Source organism: Gracilinanus agilis, chromosome 5 (genome assembly GCF_016433145.1).
Source record: "Gracilinanus agilis isolate LMUSP501 chromosome 5, AgileGrace, whole genome shotgun sequence".
NCBI classification, from domain to species: Eukaryota; Metazoa; Chordata; class Mammalia; order Didelphimorphia; family Didelphidae; genus Gracilinanus; species Gracilinanus agilis.
This window is the reverse complement of record NC_058134.1, coordinates 202,283,676-202,305,225: the sequence shown is the minus strand read 5'-3', so window position 1 is coordinate 202,305,225 and position 21,550 is coordinate 202,283,676. Positions and strand designations below refer to the sequence as shown.

At 35.5% G+C, this 21,550-nt stretch overlaps 1 protein-coding gene across 1 annotated transcript; it reads right to left on the bottom strand.

Moving 5' to 3' along the window:
* Positions 1-9,638: 9,638 nt before the first annotated feature.
* On the bottom strand, positions 9,639-20,501 carry KLRK1 (killer cell lectin like receptor K1). Its single transcript, XM_044679319.1, has 8 exons — positions 20,444-20,501; positions 19,304-19,411; positions 18,565-18,654; positions 17,389-17,421; positions 16,626-16,777; positions 14,854-14,957; positions 10,501-10,609; positions 9,639-9,680 (listed from the first exon to the last, which is right to left on the bottom strand). Exons 1-8 carry the CDS (start codon positions 20,499-20,501, stop codon positions 9,639-9,641), a joined length of 696 nt encoding a protein of 231 aa, XP_044535254.1.
* Positions 20,502-21,550: the final 1,049 nt, after the last annotated feature.

Below are 21,550 nucleotides of genomic sequence, written 5' to 3'. Positions count from 1 at the left end.
TTATAATAGTGGATGATTTATTGACTCAGTGATTTATTTTTGTTTTGATTTCATGAGATTCAGTAATTAAAATATGTACATGTTAGTACCTTGACTTTGTATTCCTAGCACTTGGCACAATAGCCGACACATAGTAAGTGCTTAATGAATGAGCCAGCAGTTAAGCATTTCCTAATATTATAGTTAATTGCCATTTCCAAATATTATACTTAAGATGATCTTTAATTTTTCCACAATTATAGTTCACATACTAAAAATTACAAACAGCACCAGACATCAGATCCCTGTTATCCCAGCAATGACATGCCGCTAAAAGAATTCATTCTTTGTAGATAGGAAAAGTAAAACACTGACCAGAAAGGCAAGTAGGGAAAAAAGTCTTGACTGTATTGGTCAGGGAACATATGCGAGAAAACATGACAACATCAGGACTCAAGGTCCAGAAACCTCTTTTTTTTTTTAAACACTTATCTTCCATCTTAGAGACAATACTGTGTACTGGTTCAAAGGCAGAAGAGTGGTAAGGGCTAGGCAATGGGTGTTAAGTGACTTGCCCAAGATCATTCAGTGTCTGCGACCAGATTTGAACCCATGACTTCCTGTCTCTGGGCATGACTTTCAATCCACTGAGCCAATTAGCTGCCTCCCACCACCATCTGCAACCTCTTTCTAGACAATATGCTCCATGAGAAGCAGAAATTAGATTCCTATTAATTAAAATTGCCATTGGGAGAAGATGAAAATGGCAGTGCATCAAAGCTGCAAATAGCATTGCTTCAAAGCAAATTATATGTTTTAAGTTTGATTTTCTTTCCTTAAAGCCATTTTTCTTCCTACTTGTACTCCCTCTCTGAGGATTGTTATATTTAAAAATGATAAAGGCTGATATTATGAGGAAAAGTAATAATTTAATTAAAGTCATGTTAGTAGAATAAATTAGACCACGTGTCTGGCTAAGGTCCATTCAAACTGCCTGCCAGTCCGTACCTTCTCCCATCTTTACTATGTAGCCAAAGAGAGAGCGAGCCAAGCCTGACCTCCGAATTTAAGCAATGCTCTATGTTGGAGACATCACCACCTCCAAAACCAGAAACCCACTGAACCATGGAAAATGTAGTTTCAAAGGTCCCCCGAAATGTCCATGGAAGTTTGTCATTTAAAAGCTCAAATGAGCCCCAAATACCTCTAAATGGAACTCCCAAAAGGATACTGATATTCAAATTGATTTAGTCTCTTAGAATTGATTTTTCCTATTTTCCCTTATCCTCCTTTTCCTTGGTTTCATATTATTTCAATCAAATGGTTAAGATGACCTAATTTCTGAGTCATAAAAACCAACCAACTGAAAAAAGAAAACATTAAATTTGCCAACCAGCTTGACTCATAGCACTGAAATGCCAGCACTCAATTATCAAGGAAATACTGTATCTTTACTGCATTCTGGACTTTAATATTAGTGCTGAAAGTGAATGGAAAAGTTCAGTTCCGAGGAATCAACCATTTGCATCTCTAGAGAGAAATTATTAACATTAGAAATGTGGAAATACATCATTCTTCCTATCACAAGAGTAATGAGTCTTAATGACACCAAGAAAAAAACCTTTTTTTTGTCACACCTTTTTTTGACATTGGATCCATTAGGGATGATATTTGACCTACACTTTTTCTTTCGTGAAATTATACTGATTTCTCCTGATTTGCTTTCTTAGAGGAGACTGAAGTGTCAGTAAGTAGTGGTTCACTTTTCTCTAAAGGATTAAATTGGAAGAAGGGTGTGGGGTGTAATGCAGGGCCAACTGCAGCAGCCCTGTCAGGTTTAGAATGTTGAACCAACCAGGGGGCTGGGTTCAGGGAAAAACTGTTGTTCCCTGAGGCTATAAATATGCCAAGAGTACCAACTGAAGGGCCTTTTGCCTTTGGGGCATTTTGGACCTTGCCTGATTTCTCTGGACCTCTCCCTGACCTCTCCATTTACATCCTGTTATTTTCCTGGATTTCCCCATTGGGCCCTGGGAAGAAGGGTGGTTTGGTGGGTAGACATCATGGTTTTAGCTTCTATAGGCAGGAAGGACAATCTAAATCAAGCCACCCCCTTATTTAGTGATCTGAAAATCCTTACTACCTCAGGGCAGTGAAACTATCCCTGACTGAGGGAGCTGGCCTCTCTCAGTCTAACATTCTCTTCTCTGACCCTTCCCTCAGGACCAGCTTTCTCCCTAGCAGCAGTTACAAACCCTCAAACCCCTTTTTCCTCAGCTTACCCCTGACATTAATAAATTCCCTTTCATATCTACCCAAAGAGTCTCTGGTGAATCACTGTACTGAATATTAGGGCAAAGGCTGAAAAGAGAAGGAATAACTTCCTTTTATTTCTTGAGAGCAAACCTAGTCATCCATCTTGGGCAGGAAGTGGAAAGCCATCACTTCCTGTAGACTTCAGTTTCACCAGCAGGGAGGGCCTCTTGACTCCTCCCCCAAGGTACCTTAGAAATTAACAACACAAACCCTTCAGCCAGACCCATATTACTTCTGGCTGACTCAATTCTTCTTGTATCTTAGAGATAGTCTCCCTGCCTAAGGGCCCTCAGCTTACTTCCTTCCAGTATCCTCTGTCTCTAGCCTCTGTGATTAGCCTGTTTGAGCAGCCCTTCCTTTATTCCCCATTCATCCTTTACCTTCCTATATATTCCCCCATTTACTCCAATATTATCATATCTCATACCTTTCAATAACATAGCTTTAACTTTTTTTCATAATAGGGGGAAGAAAGGCAACATGTACTCTGAATTTCTTCATTGAAAAAAAAGGATAGTCTAGAAAGAGAAATTTTCATAATGGATAATGGATCCTCTATGAAGTCAGGAGAGACAGGGATTCAAGACCTGCTTTTATATGTTAAATCCTTACTTCCTCTCTGTGGGAGTAAAAGACTCCCACAGGTCCAGGAAAATCTTGGTGGCAAGACAGCATCAGTGACATGACTGAGATGAATGAAAGTAATCAGGGTTTCAGCCAGAGCCAGGCATCATAAAGATTGCTTTGGTCAGCTTTTGGGCTGTGTTTATTTTATACACTTTGAGATCACACATAAAGTTGGCATGGAAATTCATTCTCACCACACATCTTTTCTTAGAGACAATGTGTTAGGCCTGTTTGATGTATCTCTTGGACCACAGTGGTGAGAAAGAACAGGCTTTTGCATGGGAGACAATTTTCCCATTTTTCATCTCATTGTTCTTTTATGTGTACTGTACTGAATCAGGGAGGTGGGAAACTTGGAGACTATTCTGGCCTGTTTTTGCAGGCACCTGTGTAAGGGAATCTAAGTTAGAGTTTTAAAATCTTTAACATTAACTCATTATATGCTGGTTTGTTGTGAAGTGACTTCTAGGGGAATTTCTGTATTATTGCATGTAAAAGTGGGATTTTCCTAGGAGTTTGTAGGAGACTTGTGAGAGTTCTAGTAATGGCCTATAATGTTCCTCTATATGTTCCTGGGGCTAGATAGAGATATTGATTACAATAATTCCAATAAAAGGGAATGTTAGTGAGAAAAGAGTCACATAGGGGAATCTGAGTAGCATAACCATCCTTCTGTCACCTGCTGTGCAGAGTTCCAGAACTTGTTCCAAGCTATGTGAACATCATTAGCTTTGATGGCTTCCCACATCTGTCAGTATCAGTTCAGAGACAGAAGAGCAGCAAGAATAAGTTAATCAGGGTTAAGTGACTTACCCAGGGTCTCATAGCTAGGAAATGTCTGAGGCCAGATTTGAATCCAAATCCCCTTGACTCCAGGCTTGGTGCTTTTATCCATTGTGCTACTTAGCTGCCCCCAGGGGTTGCTTTTGACATATTCTAGTTCTGTGATCATGTGCAAGTCCTTCAATCTCTCTTTCAGCTAAGCAACTTTCTAAGGTTATAAGTTATGTTGAGAGTTTCTGGGAGACCAAGGGATTCCCTATACTAATTAAACCACAGTCTTGCTTCTCTCCTCTTTATTCCAATCACCATCCCCACCTCAGCCCCTCTAAGAAGTCTAGTAAAGGATCATCCATAATTTCCATATTATGGTAATGGGACTCATCCTTACTTTCTTAAACTACTACTTCTTTCATCTTTCATGCCAACCAGTGATATATATTATTAATTCTTTTCTTTCATATACTTTCTGCCATTTTGAAAACCAGCTACTTTGAAACATTCTCTGGTTCACATGCTTTCTTATTGAACACTCAACTAAAATCCTGTTTCTTTGAATATAGTTATTATATTTTCTTTTTAAAAAGTTTAATCTAAACCTTGAAGCCATTTCTATCTTCTAGTGTCCAGACACAACAAGTATAATATTCTTCCTGATCTTCCACAAGATAAATCTTCAAATACTTAAAGGCAATCCTTCCTTGCCTACCCTAAGTTTTTTTCAGGCTAAAAATCCTTATTCATTCAACCAGTTATCATATGACAAATTCAAAGCCATTTGTGATACTTATTGTCCTTTAGATAATATTATTTAGTTTATCAACATAAAATCTTAAAATAAAGATCCTTTAACGAAATATATGATATTCTAGATATAATGTGATTTGGACAGAGTATAGAGGGACTATTACCTCTCTTGTACTAGACACCTGGCCTCTTTAATTAAGTCTAATATATTAGCTTTTTTGATTTGCTTTAGAGTAATGCTTATTCATATTGAGATTATAATCCACTAACTCCTCCCTGGATTTTAGTCAGTTGAACTATTTTTTTTTCTACCTCTCTTCCTTCCTATACTTATGAAGTTGATTTTTGAACTCAAATGAAAAGATAACACATTAAATTTATTAATTTATAAAATGTAATCTTCTTAGATTTGGACCAATATGTTAGCTAATTAAGGGATTTTGGGATCCTGACTGTCATTCAGTGGCTAGTCACTGTTTTCCTAACTTTGTGTCATTTTCTTTTGGTAAACAAGCCATCCATGCCTTTATTAAAAATCATTCAGCAGCAAAAGATTATGTAAATATCCCAGAGGGACTCTGCTAGAAATATCCTTCCACTTTGACATTGTATCACTAGATATGACCATTAAAACATTTCTTAATCCTAACTGTTCAGTCCACATTTTTCCATTTCCCACAAGGATTGTTCAAGAGTCTTTTCAAGTGTTTTGCTAAAATCTAGGTAAATAGAGACATAGGGCTAAATCTGAATTCATGCCTAAACCTGGCTCCCTACATACTGTCATTACCATTTAAAAATCAGTAAGAAATATGAAATGAAATAAATAAACAATAGCAAAGAGTGGTTGGGGAAGAAATTTATCAGGAATAAAAACTCAAAGGAAAATCAGCAGGAATAAAATGAATGAATAAATAATGAAAAAAATTCCTATACAATGAACAAACACTATGGGTTCAAAGAAAGCGATAGGACAGTCCTGGATGATAAGAAAAATACTGCAATGGCAAAAGAGCACCAGAAATGATAATAGAAAAATTGTAGACTTCTGAAGCAGTTTAGATTATCAACAAAATAATCAAAAGAAGAAATCAATATTGAAATTAGAGCTACCAAAGAATAATTTACAAAAACAAAAGACTAGTATTTTCTATTAAGATATGCATTTTTATAAAAACCTTTTCATTCTGTCTTAGAATCAGTACTGAGTATTGATTCCTAGGCAGAAGAGTGAGAATTAAGGACTAGACAAATGCAGTTAAGTGACTTAACATATATGTACCAAATGGTATAGCCTCCAAATATTTTAAAGGAGAAACTAAAGTAGTTTAAAGAGGAATAGTTGGAGAATAAACAAGAAAGAAGTGATGGAAGCAAATGAAATTTTAGTAAAGTTAAATTTAATATACATCTGGAGAAAATTGAATGGGGATAAAAAGGAATATACTTTCTTTTTAGCAGCACATCGTACACATGTAAAAATTTACCATTTTAAGGCATAAAAACTTCACAACTGTAAGCTTAAAAATTAATATAAAATAACTCCAAATATTATATTTTATAAGATTTATTAATAATCACTTGAAGTAAAAGGAATAAAAAGACAAAAGTAAAAGCCAGCTTTCCCAATCATGCACGCAGGAGGAGAGAGAGAGAGAGAGAGAGAGAGAGAGAGAGAGAGAGAGAGAGAGAGGACTGAGTTCACATAAATTTATCTACAAAATGTGAGGATGCAATGTGGGGATGAAAGAAAATTTTGGGAAGAGAAAAAGAATTCTGCGAAATGGAGTCCTGGGGTACCCAGTTCTACTTACATAAAACAAAATATAGAAAAGCAGAAATAATAAATGTAATATTTTTAGATCATAAAATTATAATCATTAAGGGTTCTTAGAAAGACAAATTAAACTTTAACTGGAAATTAAATCATCTAATTCTTCAAAACAAATGAATTAAAGAACAAATTATTGAAACAATCAATGATTTCATTAAAGAGAATAACAATAAGGAGACAATATATCAAAATTTATGGGAGTTAGCCAAAGCAATACTTAGGGAAAAATTTATATCCTTGAATGCTTGTATCAATAAAATAAAGCAAATACAGATCAATGAATGGGGCATACAACTAAAAAAACTGGGAAAAGAATAAATTAAAAGTCTCCAATTAGAGATTAAATTGGAAATCCTAAAAATCAAAAGAGAAATTAATAAAACTGAAAATAAGAGAACTATTGAACTAATAAATAAGACTAGGATTTGGTTTTATGGGAAAAACAAATAAAATAGATAAAGTATTGGTTAATTTGATTTTAAAAAGGAAAGAAGAGAATCAAATTACCAATTTCAAAAATGAAAAAGGTGAATTCACCTCCAGTGAAGAGAAAATTACAGCAATCATCAGGAGCTATTTTGTACAATTATAGGCCAATAAACCTGACAATCTAGGAGAAATATTTACAAAAAAAAAAAACATAAATTACCCAAATTAACAAAAGAGGAAATAGAATTCTTAAATAATCCCATCTCAGAAAAAGAAAATGAATAAGCCATCAATGAACTTCCTAAGAAAAAAACCCCCAGAGCCAGATAGATTCATAAGTGAATTCTATCAAACATTTAAAGAACAATGAATCCCAATACTATATAAATGATTTGGCAAAATAAGCAAAGAAAGAGTCCTACCAAATTCTTTTTATGACACAAATATGGGGCTGATACCTAAGCCGGAAAGACCAAAAAAAAAAAAAGAAAAAAAGAAAAAGGAAATTACAGACCAATTTCCTTAATGATTATTGATGCAAAAATCTAAAATAAAATACTAGCAAAGAGACTATAGTAATATATTATTCACTATGACCATGTAGGATTTATGCCAGGAATGTAAGTCTGGTTTAATATTAAGAAAGCTATCAGCATAAATGACCGTATTATTTATTATAATTATATTAATTAACAAAACTAACAAAAATCACATGATTATCTCAATAGATGCAGAAAAAGCTTTCAACAAAATACAACACCCATTCTTATTAAAAACACTAGGAAGCATAAGAATAAAAGAACCTTTCCTTAAAATAATTAGTATCTATCTAAAACCTTCAACAAGTACTATCTACAATGGAGATAAATTAAAAGTCTTCCCAATAAGATCAGGAGTGAAGCAAGGATGCTCATTATCACCACTATTGTTTAATATTTGACTAGAAATGGGTATATGATTTAAAACATTTTTCCTATGATTATCAATAACTTTGATTTCTTCATCTGAAAACTGCTTATTTATATTCTTTGACCATTTGTCAATTGGGAAATGACTTGTATTCTTATAAATTTAACTTAGTTCTTTATATATTTGAGAAATGGGCCCTTTATCAGAGATTATTAAAAAATTTGTTATTAAAAAAATTTCACAGGGGGAAGCTGGGTAACTCAGTGGATTGAGAGTCAGTCCTAGAGACGGGTGGTCCCAGGTTCAAATCCAGGTCTCAGACTCTTCCTAGCTGTGTGACCCTGGGCAAGTCACTTGACCCCTATTGCCCACCCTTACCACTTTTCCACCAAGGAGCCAATACACAGAAGTTAAGGGTTTAAACATTTTTTTCCCCAGTTTGTTGTTTCCTTCCTAATCTTCTTTATATTGGTTTTGTTTATACAAAACCTTTTAATTTAATATAGTCAAAATTATTCATTCTATATCTTGTAATGTTCTCTCTCTCTTGTTTGGTCATAAATTCTTCTCTGTAGATCTTATAGGCAGAGTATTCTACATTCCTCTAATTTACTTATATCAACCTTTGTTTCTAAATTATATACCCATTTTGATCATTTATCAGATTGGCCAATGTGACAGTAGAGGAAAGTGATAAATGTTGGAAGGAATGTGGCAAAATTAGGACCCTAATGCATTGCTGATGGAATAGTGAACTGATCCAACCATTCTGGAGGGCAATTTAGAATTATGTCCAAAGAGCTATAAAACAATGCATACCATTTGATCAGTAATACCAACCACTACTAGGTCTATACCCCCAAAAGATAAAAAAGCAGGGGAGGTGGGGTTGGGGAACCTACTTGTACTAAAAATTGGAAATTGAAAGGATGGGCATCAGTTGGGGAGTGGCTGAATAAATTGTGGCATATGATGGTGATATGCTATTATTGTGCTATAAGGGATGATGAACAGAATGATTTCAGAAAGAGCTGGAAAGGCTTACATGAACTGATGCACACTGAAATAAACAGAACCAAGAAAACAATGTACATAGTAACAGCAATATTATAGAATGATCGTCTGTGATAGACTTAGTGACTATCAGCAAAACAATAATCCAGGACAACTCTGAGGGACTTATGACAAATAATGTTATCCACCTACAGAGAAAGAACTGTTCGAGTCAGAATGCAGATGAAAGCATATAATTTTCACTTGTTTATTTGGGTTTATGTTGCGGGGGTTGATTTTTTAAAAACATTTATTAATATTTATTTTTTTGAAAAGTTAACATGGTTACATAATTCACGCTCTTACTTTCCCCTTCACCCCCTCGAATTCCCCTTCACACCATGGCAGATGTGTATTTCCACTGGTTTTAACATGTGTCATTGATCAAGACCTATTTCCAAATTGTTGATAGTTGCATTGGTGTGGTAGTTTTGAGTTTACATCCCCAATCATGTCCGCCTCAACCCATGTGTTCAAGTAGTTGTTTTTCTTCTGTTTCCACTCCTGTAGTACTTCCTCTGAATGTGGGTAGCGTTCTTTTCCATAAATCTCTCAGAAGGGAGTGGGGTTGATTTTATGAGATTATTCACATACAAAAATGAACAATATAGAAATATGTCTTTCATGATAATACATATATAACCTAGACTGAATCACTTGCCAGCTCTGGGAAGGAGAAGGGAAGGAAGGGAGAGTTTGATCATATAACTTTGGAAAACTGTGGAATCTTGTTATTACATATAATTGGTAAAAATAATTTGAGAAAAAATATTTTTTACTCTCTGTGCCAGTCTGAGTTCATTCTAATAAATAGTATTCTTGAAACTACTTCATAAAACCTTTTCAAGCTTTCATATTCTTTCATGGCCTGTCCTTGCATTCATCTTCTGTATATATACCATAGTTTCTTGGTCAGTTCAATCTGTATCAATATTCTTCTCTTTTAGGTAGACAGGTATGTACCTCAAGTAGAGAGGGGTAAGGTGGAAGAGAATGAGCTGTTATGCTAGAAAGAAAGGATAGAAAAAAATGTTAATGATGTTATATTTTGATATAATTGTTTTCCTTTGTATTTCTGTTTTTTTTTTAATTTTTATATATTTGAAAATATTATTTTGAGGTGTCTACATGTTTCACTAGACTGCCAAAAGGGTCCAACGCATGCCCAAGATTAAAAACCCCTATTTTAAGTTAATGTAATATCTGCTAAGAGAATTTTTTAAGCAACAAAAACAATTTGTGATCCTTGTTTTACACTGTATACATCCTTCATAAATTTAATTTTACATAATCTGAGACTTCATTTTAAACTCTGAGCAGCTTGTTTTTCCCCTAGAATAGAAAGAAAGACTGGTATTACATTATTATCAGAAGATGAGTTAACATTCACAGAATTGGTTTTTTTGTTGGGGGTGAGGGAATGGAAGGTTTGAATGTATTTTTTTCTTTATGTTTTAGAGAACTAAATCTGCATTTGTTAAAATTTAAAATAAAATCAAAAGTAGGAAAAGTTGTTCTTCAGGGTGAAAAGCAACAACCTCGCATTGTGCAGTAGCCAGAATTTTCTCTTTGGCTCTGCTGATGATTTTTATTTGTATCTGCTCATATTTTTAGCTATCACCTTTTAGCATCACAAATTGAGGAATAAGCTTTTCCTTAATCTGGAAAAGAAGAAGCAGGAAGACTTTGAGACATTTTGAAGTTAGGGGTAGAGAGGTCCTGATGATGACTGCTAAAATGTTTTTTCAATGAGGAGAATATTCAAATAGTGTATATCAATTGTTTCAATTCCATGTGTTCTGGTAGTCAAAATTAGACTGAATTACCTTCTGCATACATATGTAAGTATTGGTCACTGAGCAGTCCTCTGTGTAGCCTGTGAAGCTGGAGCCATACACTGCACAGGTTCCTTTTTCCATTGTAACCAGAGAAAGTCTGGGGAGAGAGGAGATAGGGAGAGAGAAAGGGGGGTACAGAGAAAGAGAGAGAGAGGGAGAGAGAGAGAGAGAGAGAGAGAGAGAGAGAGAGAGAGAGAGAGAGAGAGAGAGAGAGAGAGAAAGAGATTCATTATGTTTGTGCTTGCTGCAGATTAAACAAGAATACTAAATCACCTACATTGGATTATTTTAAGAGACTAGGAGCAAACATGCATTTGCTTACAAATATTCATTAAATATATGTAATCTTAAGGCCAAGGATCTTGAAAGAAATGGACTTGGGCATCACCATTATTTCTCTGGGTCCTTATTTACTCATCTGTAAAGTTGTCTACACTTATGATCCTATGATTCCACATTTCATTCTAGCATAGTGCTAGAGACAAAATAGTCATTTCAATAAATGCTTTTGGATTTGACAGAAAACAGAATCTGTAGCTCCTAATTCCCACTCTGATGATCTCATTACAAATGACATATCACAAATATGATTTTGCTAAATTATGCTCTGGTTGGGAAATTTTGGAGTAACTGCTATATAATGCAAATAGTGCTAACTGTTCGGCCAGAAAGTGAGGAATTAAATACTCAAGAAATAGTGATGCTGTCAATATAAAATTAAACAAGATGAGAGGACTACATTCTGGCTGGTTGTTCCCTCTAAGAAGTGAGGAAGAGAAATTTTGAAAAGTAAGCTGGGAACCTGTTATTAAAATCCAATCAAAGTCTAGAAGAAAGAAACATAATTTTAGGTCAACAAATCAAGTGAACAAATATTTAATAAGTCCTTACTATGCACCAGGAACTGCTGTGTATTAGGTACATTTGGATGTATGTGTGTGTACAGATATATTTTTGTTGTTATTGTTGTTGTGTCCTTTCAGTCACGTCTGACTTTTGGTTGGCCCCATTTGGGATTTTCGCGGCAAAGATACTGGAGTGGTTTCCCATTTCCTTCTCCAGTTCATTTTCTCCAGGAATCTGTTCAGTTTCTCCAGAAAACTGAGGCAAATGAGCTTATGAAACTTGCCCAGTGTTAACACAGCAATGTAACTGAGCTATGACTGAGACTATATTTAAACTCATCTCTTTCTAACTCCAGGCCAGGAGTCTATTCACTACACCACCTCACTGCCATGTATATAGCACTTACTAGCTAGGTGGCTCTATGCATATCACTTAATCTTGTTTGCTTCTTCTGTAAAATGAGCCGGAGAAGGTAAGGATATACTACTCTAGTATCTTAGTCAAGAAAACCCCATATTGGGTCATGAAGATTTGGATATGACTGAAATGCCTGAAATATATATGTACACATACACATACATATATGTATATATATATATATATATATATATGTATATAGTTTCATCCCTCCATATTTCTCATAGTATGGAACACAATGAAATTCCACAAAGGAGAGCTTTATGGAGTTATACAGAGGAACTTCTGTTATTCATGTTCACAGCAGCGAAAATTTTTAAACCATGGGAAAGGAAGTCATTCCAGGGCCAGTTGTGGAAATATTAACAAGTCCAAATTCCTAAGGCGCTTAGTGAGGTGAAGTGGGAGTGCCTGTTGTAAAAGGATAAAGGAAGGGGCAGCTGGGTGGCTCAGTGGATTGAGAGCCAGGCCTGGAGATGAGGGGTCCTGCTTTCAAATCTGGTCTCAGGCACTTACTAGCTGTGTGACCCTGGGCAAATCACTTAGCACCAATGGCCTTTACTACTTCTCTGCCTTGGAAGTGATACTTAATGTCAATTCTAAGACTGAAGGTAAAGGTTTAAAAAAGAAAAAATATAAAGGATATGGCTGAAGAGAGTAAAATAGTTGTGAAAATTAGGCATGGATCTTGGTATAGTAATATTAATTTACTTAGTTAAATGAGAAAGTAAGAATTGGAAAGGCTAAGAAAACCTATATTTTACTACTTTGAAAGTATTTCCTGTCTGAAGAGTAAATCCATGTTCTTTACCTTGGAAAACAGAAGCAGAGGAGAAATGGAAAGTAAATTGCTATGAATTTGTTATTGATCTTTGAGTTTAAAGAACAATAAATTGATTAGGTGAGTTTCTCCAGTCTTCTTTTCAGAATATTTATATGTCTCCTATATGGTTGCTGGTTGACAGCAGTTGGTAGACAAGAGTACCTGAAGTCTTCAGAACTATTTGCTGAAGATTAGCTAATATGACAGCAAAGGAAAGTAATAAATGTTGGAGGGGATGTGATAAAATTGGGACATTAATGCATTGCTGGTGGAATTGTGGATTGATCCAACCATTCTGGAAGGCAATTTGGAACTATGCCCAAAGGGCTTTAAAAGACTGCCTGCCCTTTGATCCAGCCATACCATTGCTGGGTTTATAACCCAAAGAGATCATAGGGAAAAAGACTTGTACAAAAATATTTATAGCCATGTTCTTTGTGGTGGCAAAAAATTGGAAAATAATGGAATGCCCTTCAATTGGGGAATGGCTGAACAAATTGTGGTATCTGTTTGTTGATGATGGAATACTATTGTGCTCAAAGGAATAATGAACTGGAGGAATTCCACGTGAACCGGAATGACCTCCAGGAATTGATGCAGAGCGAAAGGAACAGAACCAGGAGAACACTGTACACAGAGATGGATGCACTGTGGCACAATTGAATGTAATGGACTTCTGTACTAGCAGCAATGCAATGACCAGGACAATTCTGAGGGACTTATGAGAAAGAACGCTATCTATATCCAGAGAAAGAATTGTGGGAGTAGAAACACAGAAGAAAAACAACTGCTTGATCACATGGGTCACTGGGGACATGATTGGGGATGTACACTCTAAATGATCACCCTAATGCAAATATTAATAATATGGAAATAGGTCTTGATCAATGACACATGTAAAACTCAGTGGAACTGCTCACTGGCTGTGGGAAGGGGGTGGGAGGAGGGGAGGAAAAGAACATGAATCATGTAACCATGGGAAAATATTCTAAATCAATTAAACAAATAAACTTAATGAAAAGAAAAAAAAAGACCTATCTACTGAGTGAAGAAATTCAAAAGACTAAAACTATTTACAGAAACTTAAGGACACAAGAATTTTCTTTAAGCTCCTAGGTGGCCCAGAAGGTAAAAGTGCTGGTCTTGGATTTAGACCTAATTTCCAAACCCCATCTCAGCCACTTGGTTATTTGACCCTGGGCAAGACATTTATCCTCCCCCAGTATCAATTTCCTTATCTGCAAAATGAAGATAATTCTTCACAAGACAATTGAGAATGAAATGAGGTAACATGTACAGTAATTCACAAATCCTAAATCTTCTTGTAAATGCTATTATTGTTGTTGTTATTATTATTATTAAGATTGGTCTGAAGTTTTTGTATTGCCCTCTTCTTCTTTGACTTTGAAACTCTTCCCTACCCTCCCCCCCGGTTATATTACCATTTGAGTATAAGGAAGAAAAATCAAAAATTTTAAGAAGACTAATAATAATAGCTAAAAAACCCTCAGAGCTGAAAATAAAACCTTCATAATAACATCTAACATTTGTATAAAGCAAGAGTTCAAGGATTTTTTTTATGTGTGTCATGGAATTTTTTGGCAATCTGATGAAGCCCAGGAACTCCTCAGAATGATGTTTTTAAGTATATAAAATAAAATGCAATGGATTACAAAGGAAACCAATTATATTGAAAACCAGCAACTAAAATATTTTTTAAAATAAGTTCACAGACCCCAGATAAGACCTCCTGAGTAGAGCTTTAAGGTTAGCAAAATGCTTTAGCTATATTCTCATTTGACCTTGACAGCAGCTCTGAGAATAGGTATTGTTATAATCTCCATTTAAAGATAAGGAAATAGAGACTGAACAGATATTCTTGTCTATAATTGCTGTCAACCAGAAACTGTACAGGAGACATATCAGTATTTTGAAGAGAAGACTGGAGAAACTCTCCTAATCAGTTCATTGTTCTTTAAACTCAAAGATAAATAACAAATTCATAGCGATGTACAATCTCCATTTATCCTCTGCTTTCATCTTCTAAGGTAAAGAACATGGATTTACAATTCAGATAGGGAATGCTTTTGAAGTCTGCTCTTCTGGTTTATTAACACTGGCTTGTAGTTCCTATTTCAGTAGCAAAATATTGGTTTTCTTGGCCTTTACATGGTCACACATCCTGACTCCAGGTCTGTTGCTCTATCTACTACCCATCTGACTCTGTAATATGTTTCAATATACTAGAGACTTACTGATGAGGAGAGAAAGGTGAACCATCTTCCCACATCCAGGAGTCACCAGATGTAGATTGTACTAGGCCCATCCAATAATATGATTTTATCATTGCAAGAAAATCCTGTTTAAAATGAGCCAGAGAAGGTAAAATCTATGAGTTTCTTTGTTGTGCAAGATGAATATCACAAATAAAGCTGGTTAATTTTTTTCTGCTAGTAAAAGTAATGTAATCTAGACCCATTTTGTTTAAATCTCTACCTCATTAATTATATTTAAAAATATCCTTTCTCTCTCTTTCTCTGCCTCTGTCTTTGTCTCTGTCTCTGTCTCTCTGTGTCTCTGTCTCTGCCTCTCCCTGTGTCTCTCAGATAGAGAGATCATTGTATTATGTGATAAGGGGAATAAAATGTTCAATAAAGGTATCACAGCCCGCTGGTCTCTTTCTTTTCCTATAGAAATGGCAAGACCAAATTACTTCTTATAAGGTTAAACTGAATTGTAGACAGTTGTGGCCATATGAATATAATATGGGTGGATCAAAAATAAAACCGTATACTTCTAACAGTTATATTTCCTGTGGACAATTTTATTCAATTGCAACAAAAATGAAATAACCATAAAAATGTTCTATTGCATCTTCAAATGGCTCAACTTTATAGTTTGATTTAGTTTAATTGAATTTCCATAGAAGCAGCATCAGCATCCCAAGGTTATACTTACTCAGAGGCAGGATGAATATTTGGGAATTCCTATTACTAAACTATTATGCTATTCACTAGGTGGAAGGAAGTTTGAGGCAAACCCGTAAGAGCAATTTAATCACAAAAACTAAATTAGATAAGTTTAATTACATGTAATTGAAAAGCATCGGCATGAATGAATTTAGTGCACCTAGGACAAAAAAAGCTGTCAACTGAGGAAAAAACTCTTAGATCAAATATCTCTTATAGAAGTCTTCTCTATCAATTATATGGGGAAATAATATAAATGTATAAGAGCAAGTGAGATTTAACAGTGTGGAAGTGATCAAAAGGATAGGAACAAATAGTTCTCAGAAGAAAAATTTCAAGTGATTAACAACTGTGGGACAGACTGCCCCAAGTTATTAATAATAAGGCAAATGAAAAGCAAGGCAACTCTCAAATTTTTGTTTCATGCCTAGAAAATGGGCAAAGGTAACAAAAGGTCGGAATAGTCACTATCGAAAGTCATAAAAAGACAAGCACACTAATAAACTCTAATAATGGAATAACAACAAATGGCTTCAACTATTATGGAAAACAATTGAGAATTGTGTGCATAAAATGACTAAAACGTCTGCAGCCTTTGAAGAGTTCAGAAAGCTAGGTATATCCTCTGAAGAGGATAAAGACGAAAAGAAATGACCCATGTAATAGCTGCAATTTTTGTGGCGGCAAAGAACTTGAAAGAAAGTCGATGCCCATCATTTGGTGCATAGGGAGACCCACTTGGTACAATGAATGGAATGGAAAATTACTAAGCCATAAGAAACAAATAGGAAGAATTCAGAGAAACATGCAAAGAGTCATATTTTATTACAAAGTAAAATAAGTAAAAATAGGAAAACACTATGGACAATGACTAAACCACACGAATGAAAAGAGCAACACTAAAAAGAATGCTATATAATTGCAATGAGCAAGCTAGCCCCAAAGAAGAGATGAAAGAAAAAAAACAACCTTCCTTTTCTTATTTGTAGAATTGGGGGACTATAGATGTGGAGCATTGTGTATACTTTCAGGAGGGGAAATTTAAGTCAATATCTAACCTGGTCCTCTTTGCTATATATCTTAAGGAGACTGGAATTGTGAGATAGGCAGGAAGCTCGACTCTGATTCCAAGTTTTGCTTTCATTTGAAAAGAAATAGCAGTTATTTTTGTAACAAATCCAGTTCTTAGGACATGGGCCACAGTAAAATCCTAGGGGAAAAAAAAGGAGTGTATTTTATCAACCCAAGAAAAACTCATTGCTTTTATATGACATTTTCAATTGAATAGCTTTCCCTAGGTAAGAAAAAAATTTTTTTTTCGCTTTTGAAAAAGAATCCTTACCTTCCATTTTAGAATCAATACTGGGTATTGGTTCCAAGGCAGAAGACCCGTAGGGTCTAGGCAATTGGGATTAAATGACCTGCCCAGGGTCACACAATTAAGAAACATCTGAGGCCAGATTTGAACCCAGAATTGTCTCCAAGCCTGACTCTTTATCCACAGAGCCAACTAGTTGTGCCTCCCTCCACCCCCACCCTGGTAGAATTCTAAAATTCTACATAAAAATCACCACGTCTATTCTGGCATCCCCATACATCTGAATGAATGCTGTTAACTAAACATACTAGAGATGATCCAGGTTGACCTAATAGTTTCCAATTTTTGATCTAATAACATGTAAAAGAAATAACCTGTAGCTAAGGGCAAGATGAAAATATGACTTTGAATTAAATCAGATTGGTCCTCTGTGGCTCTATTTAACCACAAAGCATGTCTACATCCTAAATTATTAACTCATAAAAACTATAGTTTCCACCTACTATTTGTGTTGAGTGGAGCCTTTGGTTTGGAACCTGCTATAGAAAGAATCATGATTATTAGGAATGCTGCAATATCATCACCTTCCCCATTATCATATTTTTAATTGTCATATTCATTTCAATAATACTTTTTGTGTTCAAATAGCTGAAATGACCATTTACTACGTCTCGACATCTACCTAAGTATCTAAGTATCAACTCTAAGGCAGAAGAGCAGTAAGGGCTAGGCAATTGGGGTCAAGTCACTTGTCCAGGGTCACACAGTTAGGAAGTATCTGAGGCCATATTCAAACCCAGGACATCCCCCCCCCACACACACACACACATACTCAATCTCACGATCTGGCTCTCTATCCACTGTGTGACCTAGCTGTCTCTGCTTTAACTTTTAACCATATTTATACTATGTACCTTAGTTTATGTTTGTTTTTTTTAAATTTTAAACCCTTAACTTCTGTGTATTGACTTATAGGTGGAAGAGTGGTAAGGGTAGGCAATGGAGGTCAAGTGACTTGCCCAGGGTCACACAGCTGGGCAGTGTCTGAGGCCGGATTTGAACCCAGGACCTTCCATCTCTAGGCCTGGCTCTCAATCCACTGAGCTACCCAGCTGCCCCCTTAGTTTATGTTTTTGAAATATTTCTAGTTACTGTTACATTCTTTCAATATATATGCTCTTTTTAGAGCTACACTTTTTTAGTCATCTTACCTAAGTGCTTTAAGGAGAGTGAAATGGTGAAGTATCAACCTATCTCTTTTTGAGATTATTTGAATCCATCTCAAAACCTTTTAGTGATAAGAATCTGCACTGATGGATAAACCATTCTCATTCTATTTGAAAAGATAGACACAATTTTAAAAAATTCATTCTACTTAATTTTCTTTCTTTCACCTCAAATGCAAAGCCTATCTAGCAGATCAACATTAATTCTATTGTCTAAAATGTGTCATTATGCTATTTGTCTCTTTGTATGTGTGCATTATTAACAGCTTATTTACAAAGTGTTGTCCATTCAGGGATAAACAATTTAAAATTATTAATGACATATTTGAAATTTATTTGCCATTATATATATATACATATATATATACATTATATATGTATGTAGTGTCATAAGGGAAAATGAATGCCTCTCCTTAACATTAGCATGATTCACCTTTTTCTTCCATTACTTACAGTGAATGAATATGGTGCCTAATATGGCCAGTGTCACAAAGAACCTTATCCCCATAGCCACTCCAATGAATCGACAGAGAAAAAGTGGTTCTACCAAAAGGAAAATGAGACAAATGAGCAAAAACAAAGAATAAGGGGGGTAAGTAAGAAGCCTTAGGATTAATCTAGAACCCATACATCTGAATTGATTGAACATGAGAACATTAAAGCACTTTTATTTTCTCTTTATGGATTTTAATAAGTTATCAGCTATTTTGTGCCATTTGTCCCAATTTTAAAATTCCATTTCATTCTTTTAAAAATAAAAACCCTTATCTTCCATCTTAGAATCAACACTGTGCATTTGTTCTAAGGCAGAAGAGTGGTAAGGATTAGTCAATGGGGGTTAAGGAACTTGCCCAGGGTCACACAGCTAGGAAGTATCTGCAGCCAGATTTGAACCCAGGACCTCCTTTTTCTAAGCCTGACTTTCAAGTCACTGAGCCACCAAGATAACCCATGTTTTTTCATTCTAATGACAAAAAAAAAAAAAGCCTCTCTAATTTGCCCATTTATTTACCCTCATAATGTTTTGTTTCCCACTATTTTATTGGAGCCTATTTCATATGGGAAGCAAATAGACTCCCAACTAACAAAGTCAACTTACAACTCTATGGTTATAATAATATGACTAATTGGAAAGAGGCATTTGTCTCAGCATGTAGACCTATTGAGAGAATATGTCAGGTCCAGAACTTACGACTTGCTGTATATTTGTTCCCCATCGATGTGGGATTTCTTTTTCTTCTTTTTGGGAAAGAATTTTGGGAAGTCGTGGCATATTTGGAATTCTGCTGCTCACGTGTTTCTAGAAATAATTTGAGGATATTGTGAGTATAAATCTCTTCTGACCTAACTTGAGCAAATTATTTGATTCAGCTTGCCAACATCCGTTTGTCTCCTTTGACATTAGTCTTTTGTATACTATTTGACTCTTCAGAATTTATTTTTTCTAGGAAATCTTTTTAGCACAAATATTTGTATTTCATGTCATGAAACCAATCAGAAGTTCACTGTGAATTTCTACTATACTTCCCTACAACTGACTATTTCAGTATGATCTTTACCTGGCGAAGTGATGGGGCAAGTACTCTGATAGCCAGTGAAAAAGGTGGTCTATTAAGCAAGAACTTTGGTGAGGTTTTTTTTGTTTGTTTGTCTGTTTTAATCCCTCATTTTCTATCTTAAAATCAATACTAAATATTGATTCTAGGAGCAGGTAGGTGGCTCATTGGCTAGAAAACCAGGCCTGTAGAAAGGAGATCCACAGGTACTTCTTAGCTATGTGACCCTGAGCAAGTCACTTAACTGCCATTGCTCAGTTCTTACTGTTCTTCTGCCTTGGAACAGATGATTAGTATTGATTTTAAGACAAAAGGTAATGGTTTGAAAAAAAGTGACAATTCCAAGGCAGAGGAGTGGTAAGGCTCAGCAATGGGGGTTAAGTAACTTGCTCAGCGTCACATAGCTAGGGTTTGAGGTCAGATTTGAACCCAGGATCCCCTGTCTCCAAGCCTGACTCTATAGCTACTGAGCCCTCTAACTTCTCATGTCACTTTTACTCTCATAATATCTCTTGTATATGCTTCTTTTTTCTCCATTCACACAATTGCCACCCTACTACAGACACTTTCCATCTCTCACTTCAATTATTGTAATAGCCTTTTAATTGGTTTCCATGCCTTACATTTTCCTCCTCTCCAATCCACTTTACTCAGCTGCTAAAGGGTTTCCCTTAGATTCAATTCTGATGAGGTCATCTCTCTATTCTCAACTCACCCACATGTCACCCACATTTTACAAGCTAGAATCATTGTCTTTACATAGAAAATAAATTTACCAAAATTGAAATGACACCGTCGATCACGTGTGAGCCCCATCATCCATTTATATGACATCCATTTATGTAGATCACCAAACCAGAAAAGAAAGTATTCTCACTCCAAAAGGAACTGCTGACAAAATCAAGCAAAATGCATTTCATTTCTTTGACTGATCTCAAGTAACAATATTAAAACTTGAATCCAAAACAATGAGAGACTTGAGATATTGCTACAAGATATTGTACATTGACTTGAGATATTGCTACATTGTCTTGCTATGTAAGGCAAGGAGATATCAGATTATATGCAAGGTGAGGCAGAATTCATGCCATACCTCACAAAATCTAACAAACTTCCAAATTTGATTTAGCAACAGCACAAAATATCTACTCTACTTCATGGAAGATCTTATTTGGTTTTTGTATTTATTTACTTATATTCAGGTATATCTAGAAAAAATTTATTTGAAGAATTTTATTTAATTAATTGATTTAGAATATTTTCCCATGGTTACATGATTCATGTTCTTTCCCTCCCCTCCGCCCACCCTCCTCCTGTAGCTAATGAGCAATTCTACTGGGTTTTACATGTGTCATTGATTAAGACCTATTTTCATATTATTAATATTTGCATTAGGATGATCGTTTAGAGTCTACATTCCCCAATCATATCTTCATCAAACCATGTGATCAAGGAGATGTTTTTCTTCTGTTATAATCACTGATCTGGAACGAGATGGATGCCACCTTGACTGACAGGGATGGCAGTTGAGAGATTCAGAATGTTCCCAGGTGCCCTGAGCCAGGGCAAACATCAGTTAGCCCCACCCTATATATACCCCCTGACAGCTACAGTGGAGAAAATCTCTGGGACTCAGGGGCTCTGAACTGGAGATCACAGATCTCTGGGTTGAGACTTGAGCAAATCTCTGTGGATCAATCTGGGCAGAGGGTGGCTGAAGGGTGGTTGAAGGGTAAAGGGTGGTGAAGAAGAAGAGGATAAGAAAAGCCTGAATCTATTTCCTTGCTAGACTGTGAGAGCTAGTGAACCATCAACACTACTGGTGAGAGAGCTGAGAGAATACAAGACCATCAATATCCATTTTCAGCAATAACCTTCCCTAA